Here is a 12738-nt window from a genome sequence, read left to right on the forward strand (position 1 = left end):
CCCCTCCCCCAAACCCCCCCGGATCGCCCCCAAATCCGCCCGAATCTCCCCCAAATCTGCCCCGGCCCCCTCCCCCCCCCGTCCCCCCTCACGGCCCCCCCTCCCCCCCTCGCCCCCCCCGCCCCGCCCCCCCCCTCCCGTCGCTGCCGATGACGCACCGCCCGCGCCGCGCGCGCCCGCCGCTGGCGCCCCGCCCCTTCCGGCGGCGCTCCGCCCCTTCTCTATGGTTCCTCCCCACATCCTCCGTGCGCGCCCCGCCCTTCCGCTTCCGGTGCCGCTCTAGCTCGGTCCTCCAACGCCTTGTTGGTTCGCTTCTCCCTTTCTGCTCGGCTCGCAACGCACGGAAATCTTTGAGAACACGCCAAAATGTCCCTCTCGCTCCGTTTCTAGGGGTTTTACAGAGCCGGTTGCCCCCAAACCGCCCTTCCCGGGGGTTTCGTCTCTATGGTGGCGGCGGCGGAAGTGGCGGCGGAAGTGGCGGCTGAGGGAGGGGCGGGGCTTCCGGTTCGGCGCGCGGCGCCCGCTGGGGGGGGGAGCGGCGGCGCGATGGAGGTGAGGGGGGGGCGAGCGTGAGGGGAAAAGTGCGGGGAAATGGGGAAAAAATGGGAAAAAAGGGGAAAAATGGGTGGAAAAATGGAAAAGACGGGGCTGGGGTGAGCGGGGAGGGTGCGAGGTGGGAAAATGGGGGGGTCTGAGGGGGTGAGGGGAAGAGGGGGAGCGTGAGGGGAAAATGGGGGAAAAAAAGGGGGGAAAAAGGCGGGAAGGAGTTTGTGAGGGGAGGGGGGAGAGCGTGAGGGGAAAATGGGGGAAAAACGGGGAAAATTGGGGAAAAAGGATGGGAAGGAGTTTGTGAGGGGAGGGTGGAGAGCGTGAGGGGAAGTGTGAGGGGAAAACGGGGGAAAAAGGGAAAAAAGGAAAAAAAGAGAGAAATGAGGTGAGAATGGAGAAGTGTGAGGGGGAAAATGGGAGAAAATGGGAAAAAAAGGGGAAAAAAGGAAAATGGGATGAGGGTGGAGAAGTGTGAGGGGAAAAAAGACAAAAAAAAAGGAGAAAAATGGAAATAAAGGGGGAAATGGGATGGAGGGGTGAGGGCGGTGAAGCGTGAGGGGAAAATAGACAAAAAAAAAGGAGAAAAATGGAAATAAAGTGGGAAATGGGATTAAGGGGTGAGGGCGGCAAAGTGTGAGGGGAAAAAAGCGAAAAAAAAAGGAAAAAATGGAAATAAAGGGGGAAATGGGATGGAGGGCTGATGGTGGAGAGGTGTGAGGGGAAAAAGGGGAAAAATGAGGAAAAAAGAGGAAAAAAATGGGGAAAAAAGAGGGAAAACACGGGAAAAAGAGGGAATGGGATGAAGGAGTGAGGGTGGAGAAGTGTGAGGGGAAAAAAGACAAAAAAAAAGGAGAAAAATGGAAATAAAATGGGGAAATGAGGTGAAGGAGTGAGGGCGGAGAAGCGTGAGGGGAAAAAAGCGAAAAAAAAGGAAAAAAATGGAAATAAATGGGGAAATGGGGTGAAGGGGTGAGGGCGGCAAAGTGTGAGGGGAAAATGAGGAAAAAAATGGGAAAAAAGAGAAAAAAATGAGGAAAAAATGGAAATAAAGGGGGAAATGGGGTGAAGGGGTGAGGGCGGCAAAGTGTGAGGGGAAATGGGGGAGAAAAAAGGGAAAAAAGAGAAAAAAAAAGAGGAAAAAAATGAGAGAAAAAATGGGGGAAAAGAGAAAAAAATGAGGAAAAAAAAGGAAAAAATGAAGAAAAAAAAGACGTAAAAATGAGGAAAAAAGAGAAAAAATGAGGAAAAATATGAGAAAAAATAAGGGAAAAGTAAGGAAAAAATGAGGGAAAATATGAGGAAAAAAAGGAAAAATATGAGAAAAATGAGAAAAAAAGAGGAAAAAAATGAGGAAAAATGAGGAAAAAGCAGGAAAAATATTAGAAAAAATGAGAAAAAAAAGGAGAAAAATAAGGAAAAAAATGAGAAAAAATGTAAGAAAAAATGAGAAAAAATGTAAGAAAAAATGAGGAAAAAAAGTGGAAAAAATGAGGAAAAGAAAAGAGGGAAAATGAGGAAAAAAGGGTCTGGGGCAGCAAAGTGTGAGGGGAAAAGGGGGAGAAAAAAAGGAAAAAAAGAGGAATGAAGGTGAATAATGAGAATTCAAGTGGAATTTGGGTTGATTTTCTGAATTTTTGCAGTTCCCCGGAGGCAGCGACAATTACCTGGCCATCACTGGCACCTCCCACCCCTTCCTGAGCGGGGCTGAGGTAAAAAATAAAATATAAATTAAATTAAATTAAATAAAAATAAAATAAAAATGAAATAATGAGTATGTGGGGACAATGACCTGGCCATCACTGGCACCTCCCACCCATTCCTGAGCGGGGCTGAGGTAAAAAATAAAATAAAAATAAAAATAAATAAAATAAAATAAAATAAAAATAAAAATAATTATGTGGGGACAATGACCTGGCCATCACTGGCACCTCCCACCCCTTCCTGAGCGGGGTTGAGGTAAAAAATGAAATAAAAATAAAAATAAATAAAATAAAATAAAATAAAAATTAAAATAATTATGTGGGGACAATGACCTGGCCATCACTGGCACCTCCCACCCCTTCCTGAGCGGGGCTGAGGTAAAAAATAAAATATAAACTAAATTAAATTAAATTAAAATAAAATAAAATAAAATAGAAATTAAAATAATTATGTGGGGACAATGACCTGGCCATCACTGGCACCTCCCACCCATTCCTGAGCAGGGCTGAGGTAAAAAATGAAATAAAAAATAAAAATAAAATTAAAAATAAAAATTAAAATTAAAAAAATAAAATAAAAATAATCAATATTTGAGGACAATGACCTGGCCATCACTGGCACCTCCCATCCCTTCCTGAGCGGGGCTGAGGTAAAAAATAAAATAAAAATAAATAAAATAAAATAAAAATTAAAATAATTATGTGGGGACAATGACCTGGCCATCACTGGCACCTCCCACCCCTTCCTGAACGCGGCTGAGGTAAAAAATAAAATAAAAAATAAAATAAAAATAAAATAAAAATTTAAAAAAATAAAAACAAAATAATAATAAAAAATAAAATAAAAATAGTTAATGTGTGGGGACAATGACCTGGCCATCACTGGCACCTCCCATCCCTTCCTGAGCGGGGCTGAGGTAAAAAATAAAATAAAAAATACAGTAAAAATAAAATTAAAGTTTAAATTTCATTTTAAAAAGTAAAAATAAAATAATAATAAAAAAATAAAATAAGAATAATCAATGTGTGGGGACAATGACCTGGCCATCACTGGCACCTCCCACCCATTGCTGAGCGGGGCTGAGGTAAAAAATAAAAATAAAAATATAAATAAAAATAAAAATAAAAAAAAAAAAAAATAATCATTATGTGGGGACAATGACCTGGCCATCACTGGCACCTCCCACCCATTCCTGAGCGGGGCTGAGGTAAAAAATAAAATAAAAAATAAAATAAAAATAAAATTAAAATTTAAATTTAAATTTAAAAAATAAAAATAAAATAATAATAAAAAAATAAAATAAAAATAATCAATATTTGGGGACAATGACCTGGCCAGCACTGGCACCTCCCACCCATTCCTGAGCGGGGCTGAGGTAAAAAATTAAATAAAATAAAAATAAAATTAAAAATAAAAATAAAGATTAAAAAAATAAAATAAAAATTAAATAATTGTTTTGTGGGGAAAGCTCCAGTTCCTGAGCAGGGCTAAGGTAAGAAAATCAAATAAAAATAAAATAAAGATAAAATAAAAATAAAATGGTCATAAGGTGGAGAAAAAAATGGGAAATTGGGAAATAAAATAAAAATTATCATGAGAAATGGGCCCAAAAATGGGAAATAAAAATTAAAATCATCAAGAGAAATGAGCCCAAAAATGGGAAATAAAAATTAAAATCATCAAGAGAAATGGGCACAAAAATGGGAAATAAAAATTAAAATCATCAAGAGAAATGGGCACAAAAATGGGAAATAAAAATAAAAATCACCATGAGAAATGGGCACAGAATTGGGGAAAATGGGAAGAAAAATGAGATAAAATGTTATTAAAGTGAGGTAAATATTAAAGTCATGATTTTATTAATTATATATCAATTTTTTATTAAGTGTGTTAAGAATTTTGTATTAATTAGATTAAGAATTGTATATTAATTACAGTAAAAATTATATGAGAATGATGAATTAATTATATATTATTGGAAAAGGGTGATTTTGGGTTGCAAAAACTGAATTTTGGGTACAAACCTGAATTTTTGGGTTACAAACCCCAATTTTAGGTTACAAAACCCCAATTTTAGATTACAAAAACCCCAATATTTTATTTTAAATTCCCAATTATTAATTTATAAATTTAATTATTTTATATTTTCAGACATTCCACACGCCCAGCCTGGGTGACGAGGAGTTTGAGATCCCGGGGTACAAACCCCAATTTTAGGTTACAAACCCCCAATATTTTATTTTAAATTCCCAATTATTAATTTATAAATTTAATTATATTATATTTTCAGACATTCCACACCCCCAGCCTGGGTGACGAGGAGTTCGAGATCCTGGGGTACAAACCCCAATTTTGGGTCACAAAACCCCAATTTTAGATTACAAAACCCCAATATTTTATTTAAAAACCCCAATTATTAATTTATAAATTTAATTATTTTATATTTTCAGACATTCCACACGCCCAGCCTGGGTGACGAGGAGTTTGAGATCCTGGGTTACAAACCCCAATTTTTAATTAAAAAACTCCAATTTTAGATTACAAAAACCCCAATATTTTATTAAAAAACCCCAATATTTTATTTTAAATTCCCAATTATTAATTTATAAATTTAATTATTTTACATTTTCAGACATTCCACACCCCGAGCCTGGGTGACGAGGAGTTTGAGATCCCGGGGTACAAACCCCAATTTTGGGTTACAAACCCCAATTTTTAATTAAAAAACCCCAATATTTTATTAAAAATCCCAATATTTATTTAAAACCCCAATTATTAATTAATAAATTTAATTATTTTATATTTTCAGACATTCCACACCCCCAGTCTCGGTGACGAGGAGTTCGAGATCCCGGGGTACAAACCCCAATTTTGAGTTACAAAACCCCAATTTTAGATTACAAAACCCCAATATTTTATTTTAAATTCCCAATTATTAATTTATAAATTAAATTATTTTATATTTTCAGACATTCCACACGCCCAGCCTGGGTGACGAGGAGTTTGAGATCCCGGGTTACAAACCCCAATTTTTTATTAAAAAACTCCAATTTTAGATTACAAAACCCCAATATTTCATTTTAAATTCCCAATGATTAATTTATAAATTTAATTATTTATTATTTTCAGACATTCCACACCCCGAGTCTCGGTGAGGAGGAGTTTGAGATCCCGGGGTACAAACCCCAATTTTGGGTTACAAACCCCAATATTTATTTAAAAACCCAAATTTTAGATTACAAAACCCCAATATTTTATTTTAAATTCCCAATTATTAATTTATAAATTTAATTATTTTATATTTTCAGACATTCCACACCCCCAGCCTCGGTGACGAGGAGTTTGAGATCCCGGGGTACAAACCCCAATTTTGGGTTACAAACCCCCAATTTTTTAATTAAAAAAACCCCAATATTTCATTTTAAATTCCCAAATTTAATTTATAAATTTTAATTTATTATTTTCAGACATTCCACACCCCCAGTCTCGGTGACGAGGAGTTTGAGATCCCGGGGTACAAACCCCAATTTTTAATTAAAAAACTCCAATTTTAGATTACAAAAACCCCAATATTTTATTTTAAATTCCCAATTTAATTTATAAATTTAATTATTTTATATTTTCAGACATTCCACACGCCCAGTCTCGGTGACGAGGAGTTTGAGATCCTGGGGTACAAACCCCAACTTTGGGTTACAAAACCCCAATTTTTAATTAAAAAACCCCAATATTTTATTTTAAATTCCTAATTTTAATTTATAAATTTAATTATTTTATATTTTCAGACATTCCACACGCCCAGCCTGGGTGACGAGGAGTTTGAGATCCCGGGGTACAAACCCCAATTTTGGGTTACAAAACCCCAATTTTAAATTACAAAACCCCAATATTTTATTAAAAAACCCCAATTTTAGATTACAAAACCCCAATATTTTATTTTAAATTCCCAATTATTAATTTATAAATTTAATTATTTTGTACTTTCAGACATTCCACACGCCCAGTCTCGGTGACGAGGAGTTCGAGATCCCGGGGTACAAACCCCAATTTTTAATTAAAAAACCCCAATTTTTAATTAAAAAACCCCAATTTTAGATTACAAACCCCCAATATTTTATTTTAAATTCCCAATTATTAATTTATAAATTTAATTATTTTATATTTTCAGACATTCCACACCCCCAGCCTGGGTGACGAGGAGTTCGAGATCCCGGGGTACAAACCCCAATTTTGGGTTACAAACCCCCAATTTTTAATTAAAAAACCCCAATATTTTATTAAAAATTCCCAATTTTTTATTAAGAACCCCAATTATTAATTTATAAATTTAATTATTTTATATTTTCAGACATTCCACACCCCCAGCCTCGGTGACGAGGAGTTCGAGATCCCGGGGTACAAACCCCAATTTTGGGTTACAAACCCCCAATATTTTATTTAAAAATCCCAATTTTAGATTACAAAACCCCCAATATTTTATTAAAAAACCCCAGTATTTTATTTTAAATTCCTAATTTTAATTTATAAATTTTAATTTATTATTTTCAGACATTCCACACCCCCAGCCTCGGCGACGAGGAGTTTGAGATCCCGCCCATCCCGCTGGACACCGACCCCTCCCTGGCCGTGGTCGGGACCTTCGAGGAGCTGGGGGAGCCGGGGGGGCCGGGGGGCGAGCAGCCCTTTGGGACAGCGACCTACAGTGGGCTGGAGCTGCCTGTTGGGGGGCTACTGAACATGGTAATGGGCTACTAAATCTGTATGGGGCTAGGGAATCTACAATGGGCTAGTGAGTGTGGGAATGGGCTAGTGAACATCCCTGGGGGGCCGGGGGGCGAGCAGCCCTTTGGGACAGCGAGTTACACTGGGCTGGAGCTGCCTGTTGGGGGGCTACTGAACATGGTAATGGGCTACTGAACATGGTAATGGGCTAGTGAATCTGTATGGGGGCTACTGAATGTGTGTGGGGCTAGTGAGTGTGGGAATGGGCTAGTGAGTGTGGGAATGGGCTACTGAGTCTTTATGGGGCTAGGGAATGTGGTAATGGGCTACTGAATTCAGAATGGGCTACTGAACATAGTAATGGGCTAGTGAATGTGTATGGGGGCTACTGAATCTAGAATGGGCTAGTGAGTGTGTATGGGGCTAGTGACCATGGTAATGGGCTAGTCAATGTCTACGGGGCTAGTGAATCCAAAATGGGCTAGTGAACGTGGGAATGGGCTAGTGAATCCAGAGTAGGCTAGTGAACATGGGAATGGGCTAGTGAACATGGGAATGGGCTAGTGAATGTGTGTGGGGCTACTGAACATGGTAATGGGCTAGTGAATCTGTATGGGGGCTAGTGAGTGTGGGAATGGGCTAGTGAACATCCCATGGGGCTAGTGAATGTGTGTGGGGGCTACTGAATCCAGAATGGGCTAGTGAATCCTAAATGGGCTAGTGAACGTGGTAATGGGCTAGTGAATCCAAAATGGGCTAGTAAACATGGTAGTTGGCTACTGAATCTATTTGGGGCTAGTGAACATGGGAATGGGCTACTGAGTCTCTATGGGGCTAGGGAATCCAGAATGGGCTAGTGAATCCAAAATTGGGCTAGTTAGTGTCTATGGGGCTACTGAACATGGTAATGGGCTAGTGACCCTGGTAATGGGCTACTGAATTCACAGTGGGGCTAGTGAATCCACAATGGGCTAGGGAACATGGGAATGGGCTAGTGAACAGCCCCTGGGGGGCTGGGGGGCGAGCAGCCCTTTGGGACAGCGAGTTACAGCGGGCTGGAGCTGCCTGTTGGGGGGCTACTGAACATGGTAATGGGCTACTAAATCTGTATGGGGGCTAGGGAATGTGTATTGGGCTAGTGAGTGTGGGAATGGGCTAGTGGGTATGGTAATGGGCTACTGAATTCAGAATGGGCTACTGAACGTGGTAATGGGCTAGTGAATCCAAAATGGGGCTAGGGAATCTGTGGGGGGGCTAGTTAACATGGGAATGGGCTAGTGAGCATGGTAATGGGCTACTAAATCTGTATGGGGGCTAGTGAATGTGTGTGGGGGCTACTGAATGTGTATGGGCTAGTGAGCATGGGAATGGGCTACTGGATGTGTGTGGGGCTACTGAACATGGTAATGGGCTAGTGAGTGTGGGAATGGGCTACTGAACATCCCATGGGGCTAGTGAAGATGGTAATGGGCTAGTGAACATGGGAATGGGCTAGTGAATCTGTATGGGGGTAGTGAACATGGGAATGGGCTAGTGACCATGGGAATGGGCTAGTGAATCCAGAATGGGCTAGTGAGTGTCTATGGGGCTAGTGAATGTGGGAATGGGCTAGTGAATCCAAAATGGGGCTAGGGAATCCAGAATGGGCTAGTGAGTGTGTGTGGGGCTACTGAATCCAGAATGGGCTAGTAAACATGGTAATGGGCTAGTGACCCTGGTAATGGGCTAGTGAGTGTGCGTGGGGCTAGTAAATGTATATGGGACTAGTGAACGTGGGAATGGGCTAGTGAGCATGGGAATGGGCTCCTGGATGTGTGTGGGGCTACTGAATATGGTAATGGGCTAGTGAATTCACAATGGGGCTAGTGAGTGTGGGAATGGGCTAGTGAACATGGTAATGGGCTACTGAACATGGTAATGGGCTAGTGAACATCCCATGGGGCTAGTGAATGTGTGTGGGGGCTACTGAATCCAGAATGGGCTAGTGAGCATGGGAATGGGCTACTGGATGTGTGTGGGGCTAGTGAACATGGGAATGGGCTAGTGAATGTCTATGGGGCTAGTGAACATGGTAATGGGCTACTGAATCTGTGTGGGGACTACTGAATGTATATGGGGCTAGTGAATCCAGAATGGGGCTACTGAGTGTGTATGGGGCTAGTGAACATGGTAATGGGCTACTGAATTCAGAATGGGCTAGTAAACATGGTAATGGGCTAGCGAACATGGGAATGGGCTAGTGAATTCACATTGGGGCTAGTGAGTGTGTATGGGGCTAGTGAACATGGGAATGGGCTAGTGAGTGTGTGTGGTGCTACTGAATCCAGAATGGGCTACTGAACATGGTAATGGGCTACTGAATCTGTATGGGGGTTAGTGAATGTGTATGGGGCTAGTGAGTGTGGGAATGGGCTAGTGAATGTGGGAATGGGCTAGTGAACATGGGAATGGGGGCTAGTGAATGTGGTAATGGGCTACTGAATCTGTGTGGGGGCTAATGAATTCACAATGGGCTAGTGAATGTGGGAATGGGCTAGTGAATCCAAAATGGGCTAGTGAATCCAAAATGGGCTAGTGAATCCTAAATGGGCTAGTGGATGTGTATGGGGGCTACTGAATCCAGAATGGGCTAGTGAGTGTGTGTGGGGCTAGTAAACATGGTAATTGGCTACTGAATGTCTATGGGGCTAGTGAATCCACAATGGGCTAGTGAACATGGGAATGGGCTAGTGAGTCTCTATGGGGCTAGTGAATGTGGGAATGGGCTAGTGAATGTGTATGGGGGCTAGTGAATCTCTGTGGGAGCTAGTGAATGTGTATGGGGCTAGTGAACATGGTAATGGGCTACTGAATTCAGAATGGGCTAGTAAACATGGTAATGGGCTAGTGAATCCAAAATGGGGCTAGGGAATCTGTGTGGGGGCTAGTGAACATGGTAATGGGCTACTGAACATGGTAATGGGCTACTAAATCTGTATGGGGGCTACTGAATGTGTGTGGGGGCTACTGAATGTATATGGGGCTAGTGAATCCAGAATGGGCTAGTGAATGTGTGTGGGGCTAGTGAATCCAGAGTGGGCTACTGGACATGGTAATGGGCTACTAAATCTGTATGGGGGCTAGTGAACATGGGAATGGGCTAGTGAATCCAGAGTAGGCTAGTGAACGTGGGAATGGGCTAGTGAATGTGTGTGGGGCTACTGAACATGGTAATGGGCTAGTGAGTGTGGGAATGGGCTAGTGAATCCAAAATGGGGCTAGGGAATGTGTGTGGAGCTACTGAATCCAGAATGGGCTAGTGAACATGGTAATTGGCTAGTGAATCCAGAATGGGGCTAGGGAATGTGTGTGGGGCTAGTGAGCATGGGAATGGGCTACTGAACATGGGAATGGGCTAGTGAGTGTGGGAATAGGCTAGTGAGTGTGGGAATGGGCTAGTGAATGTGGGAATGGGCTACTGAGTGTGGTGTGGTGGCTAGTGACCCCAAAAATGGGAGAATTGACCCCAAAAATGGGGAAATTTAACCCAAAATTGGGGGGGTTTAATCTCTGATTTTTGGGGCCAATTTCTGGGATTTTTGGGGTTGATCTCTCTGATTTTTGGGGTCAAACTCTGGGATTTTGGGGCCAATTTCTGGGATTTTTGGGGTCAATCTCTCTGATTTTTGGGGTGAATCTCTGAGATTTTGGGATTTTTGGGGTCAGAGCTGGGGGTCACTGCCCAGATTTGGGGTTTCTCTGTAATTTTTGGGGTCAATCTCTGTAATTTTTGGGGCCAATTTCTGTGATTTTGGGGTTGATCCCTGTGATTTTTGGGGTCAATCTTTGGGATTTTGGGGTTTTAATCTCAGGGATTTTTGGGATTTTTGGGGTCAGAGCTGGGGGTCAGGGGTCAGAGGTCAGGGTCACGGTCCAGATTTTTGGGGGTTTTTGGGGTCAATCTCTGATTTTTGGGGTCAATCTCTCTGATTTTGGGGTTGATATTTTTTGGGATCAATCTCTGTGGTTTTGGGGTTTCTCTGAGATTTTTGGGGTCAATCTCTGTGATTTTTTGGGATTTTTGGGGTCAGAGCTCAGGGTCAGGGGTCACAGCTGGGGGTCAGGGGTCAGAGGTCAGGGGTCACTGCCCAGATTTGGGGTTTCCCTGTGATTTTTGGGGTTAATTTCTGTAATTTTGGGGTTTTTTAGGAGCTGGAATCTCAGTTCGCCCCCTCGGCCCCGGTGACCATCGAGGTTCCATTGGGGGCTCTGAGCGGGGTCAGGGGTCACAGCTGGGGGTCAGGGGTCACAGCTGGGGGTCAGAGGTCACAGCTCGGGGTCAGGCTGTACAATTTGGGGTTAATTTCTGTATTTTTGGGGTTTTTTAGGAGCTGGAATCTCAGTTCGCCCCCTCGGCCCCGGTGACCATCGAGGTTCCATTGGGGGCTCTGAGTCCGGCAGCGCTGCTGGCCACGCCCCTCGCCACGCCCCTCGCCACGCCCTTAGCCACGCCCCTCACCACCATCGACCAATCGGAGCTGAGCTCGCAGCTGGGGCTGGGCCTGGGCTCGGCCCCGCCCCCCGGGCCTGGCCCCGCCCCCTCGGCGCAGGCCCCGCCCAGCCCCGAGCGCGCGCTGGGCTCGCCCGGCCCCTCCCCCGGGGAGTCCCTGCACGAGGAGGAGATGGACGACTTCAGGAGGGTGAGGAAAGGGTTAAAAACATCCTAAAACATCCTTAAATCATCCCTAAAATATCCCCAAAAAATAAAAAAAAATTCAAAAAAAATCCCAAAAAAATCCCCCCAAAAAAATCCAAAATTATCTGAGATGGACGACTTCAGGAGGGTGAGAAAAATAAATAAAAACATCCAAAATCATCCCTAAAATATCCCAGAGTCACCCCAAAAAAATCTCAAAAAAATCTCAAAATATTTCAAAAAAAAATCCCAAAAAATCCCCCCAAAAAAATCCAAATTTATCTGAGATGGACGACTTCAGGAGGGTGAGAAAAATAAATAAAAACGTCCAAAATCATCCCTAAAATATTCCAGAGTCACCTCAAAAAAATCCCAAAAAAATCTCAAAATATTCCAAAAAAATTCCCAGAAAAATCCCAAAAAAATCCCCCCAAAAATCGCAAAAAAATCCAAAATTTTGTGTAATAATCTGAGGAGATGGACGACTTCAGGAGGGTGGGGAAAGGGTTAAAAATATCCTAAATCATCCTTAAATCATCCCTAAAATATCCCTAAAATATAAAACAAAAATTCCAAAAAAATCCTCAAAAAAATCCCCCCAAAAAAATCCAAATTTATCTGAGATGGAGGACTTCAGGAGGGTGAGGAAAGGGTTAAAAACATCCTGAATCATCCCTAAAATATCCCAGAGTCACCTCAAAAAAATCCCCCAAAAAAATCCCAAAAAAATCCAAAATTTTGTGTAATAATCTGAGGAGATGGACGACTTCAGGAGGGTGAGAAAAATAAATAAAAACGTCCAAAATCATCCCTAAAATATCCCAGAGTCACCTCAAAAAAACCTCAAAAAAATCCCCAAAAAAATCCCCCCAAAAATCCCCAAAAAATCCAAAATTTTGTGTGATAATCTGAGGAGATGGACGACTTCAGGAGGGTGAGAAAAATAAATAAAAATATCCAAAATCACCCAAAAATCATCCTTAAAATATCCTTAAAAAGTAAAAAAAAAATTCCAAAAAAATGCCAAAAAAATCCCCCAAAAAATCCCCAAAAAATCCAAAATTATCTGAGGAGATGGATGAGTTCAGGAG

The 12738-nt window shown here is 42.1% G+C and overlaps 1 protein-coding gene across 1 annotated transcript in view; it reads left to right on the top strand.

Moving 5' to 3' along the window:
* Positions 1-498: 498 nt before the first annotated feature.
* The window catches only part of TOX4 (TOX high mobility group box family member 4), a 28742-nt gene continuing 16502 nt past the window's right edge, over positions 499-12738 (top strand). The window contains exons 1-6 of the mRNA XM_033084352.1: positions 499-552; positions 2190-2258; positions 6799-6990; positions 7021-7152; positions 11161-11245; positions 11464-11655. Of these exons, the coding sequence (XP_032940243.1) occupies positions 547-552; positions 2190-2258; positions 6799-6990; positions 7021-7152; positions 11161-11245; positions 11464-11655 (676 nt within the window). The 5' untranslated portion in view covers positions 499-546. The remainder of the gene's footprint in view (positions 553-2189; positions 2259-6798; positions 6991-7020; positions 7153-11160; positions 11246-11463; positions 11656-12738) is intronic.

Source organism: Catharus ustulatus, chromosome 38 (assembly GCF_009819885.2).
Source record: "Catharus ustulatus isolate bCatUst1 chromosome 38, bCatUst1.pri.v2, whole genome shotgun sequence".
Taxonomy (NCBI): Eukaryota; Metazoa; Chordata; class Aves; order Passeriformes; family Turdidae; genus Catharus; species Catharus ustulatus.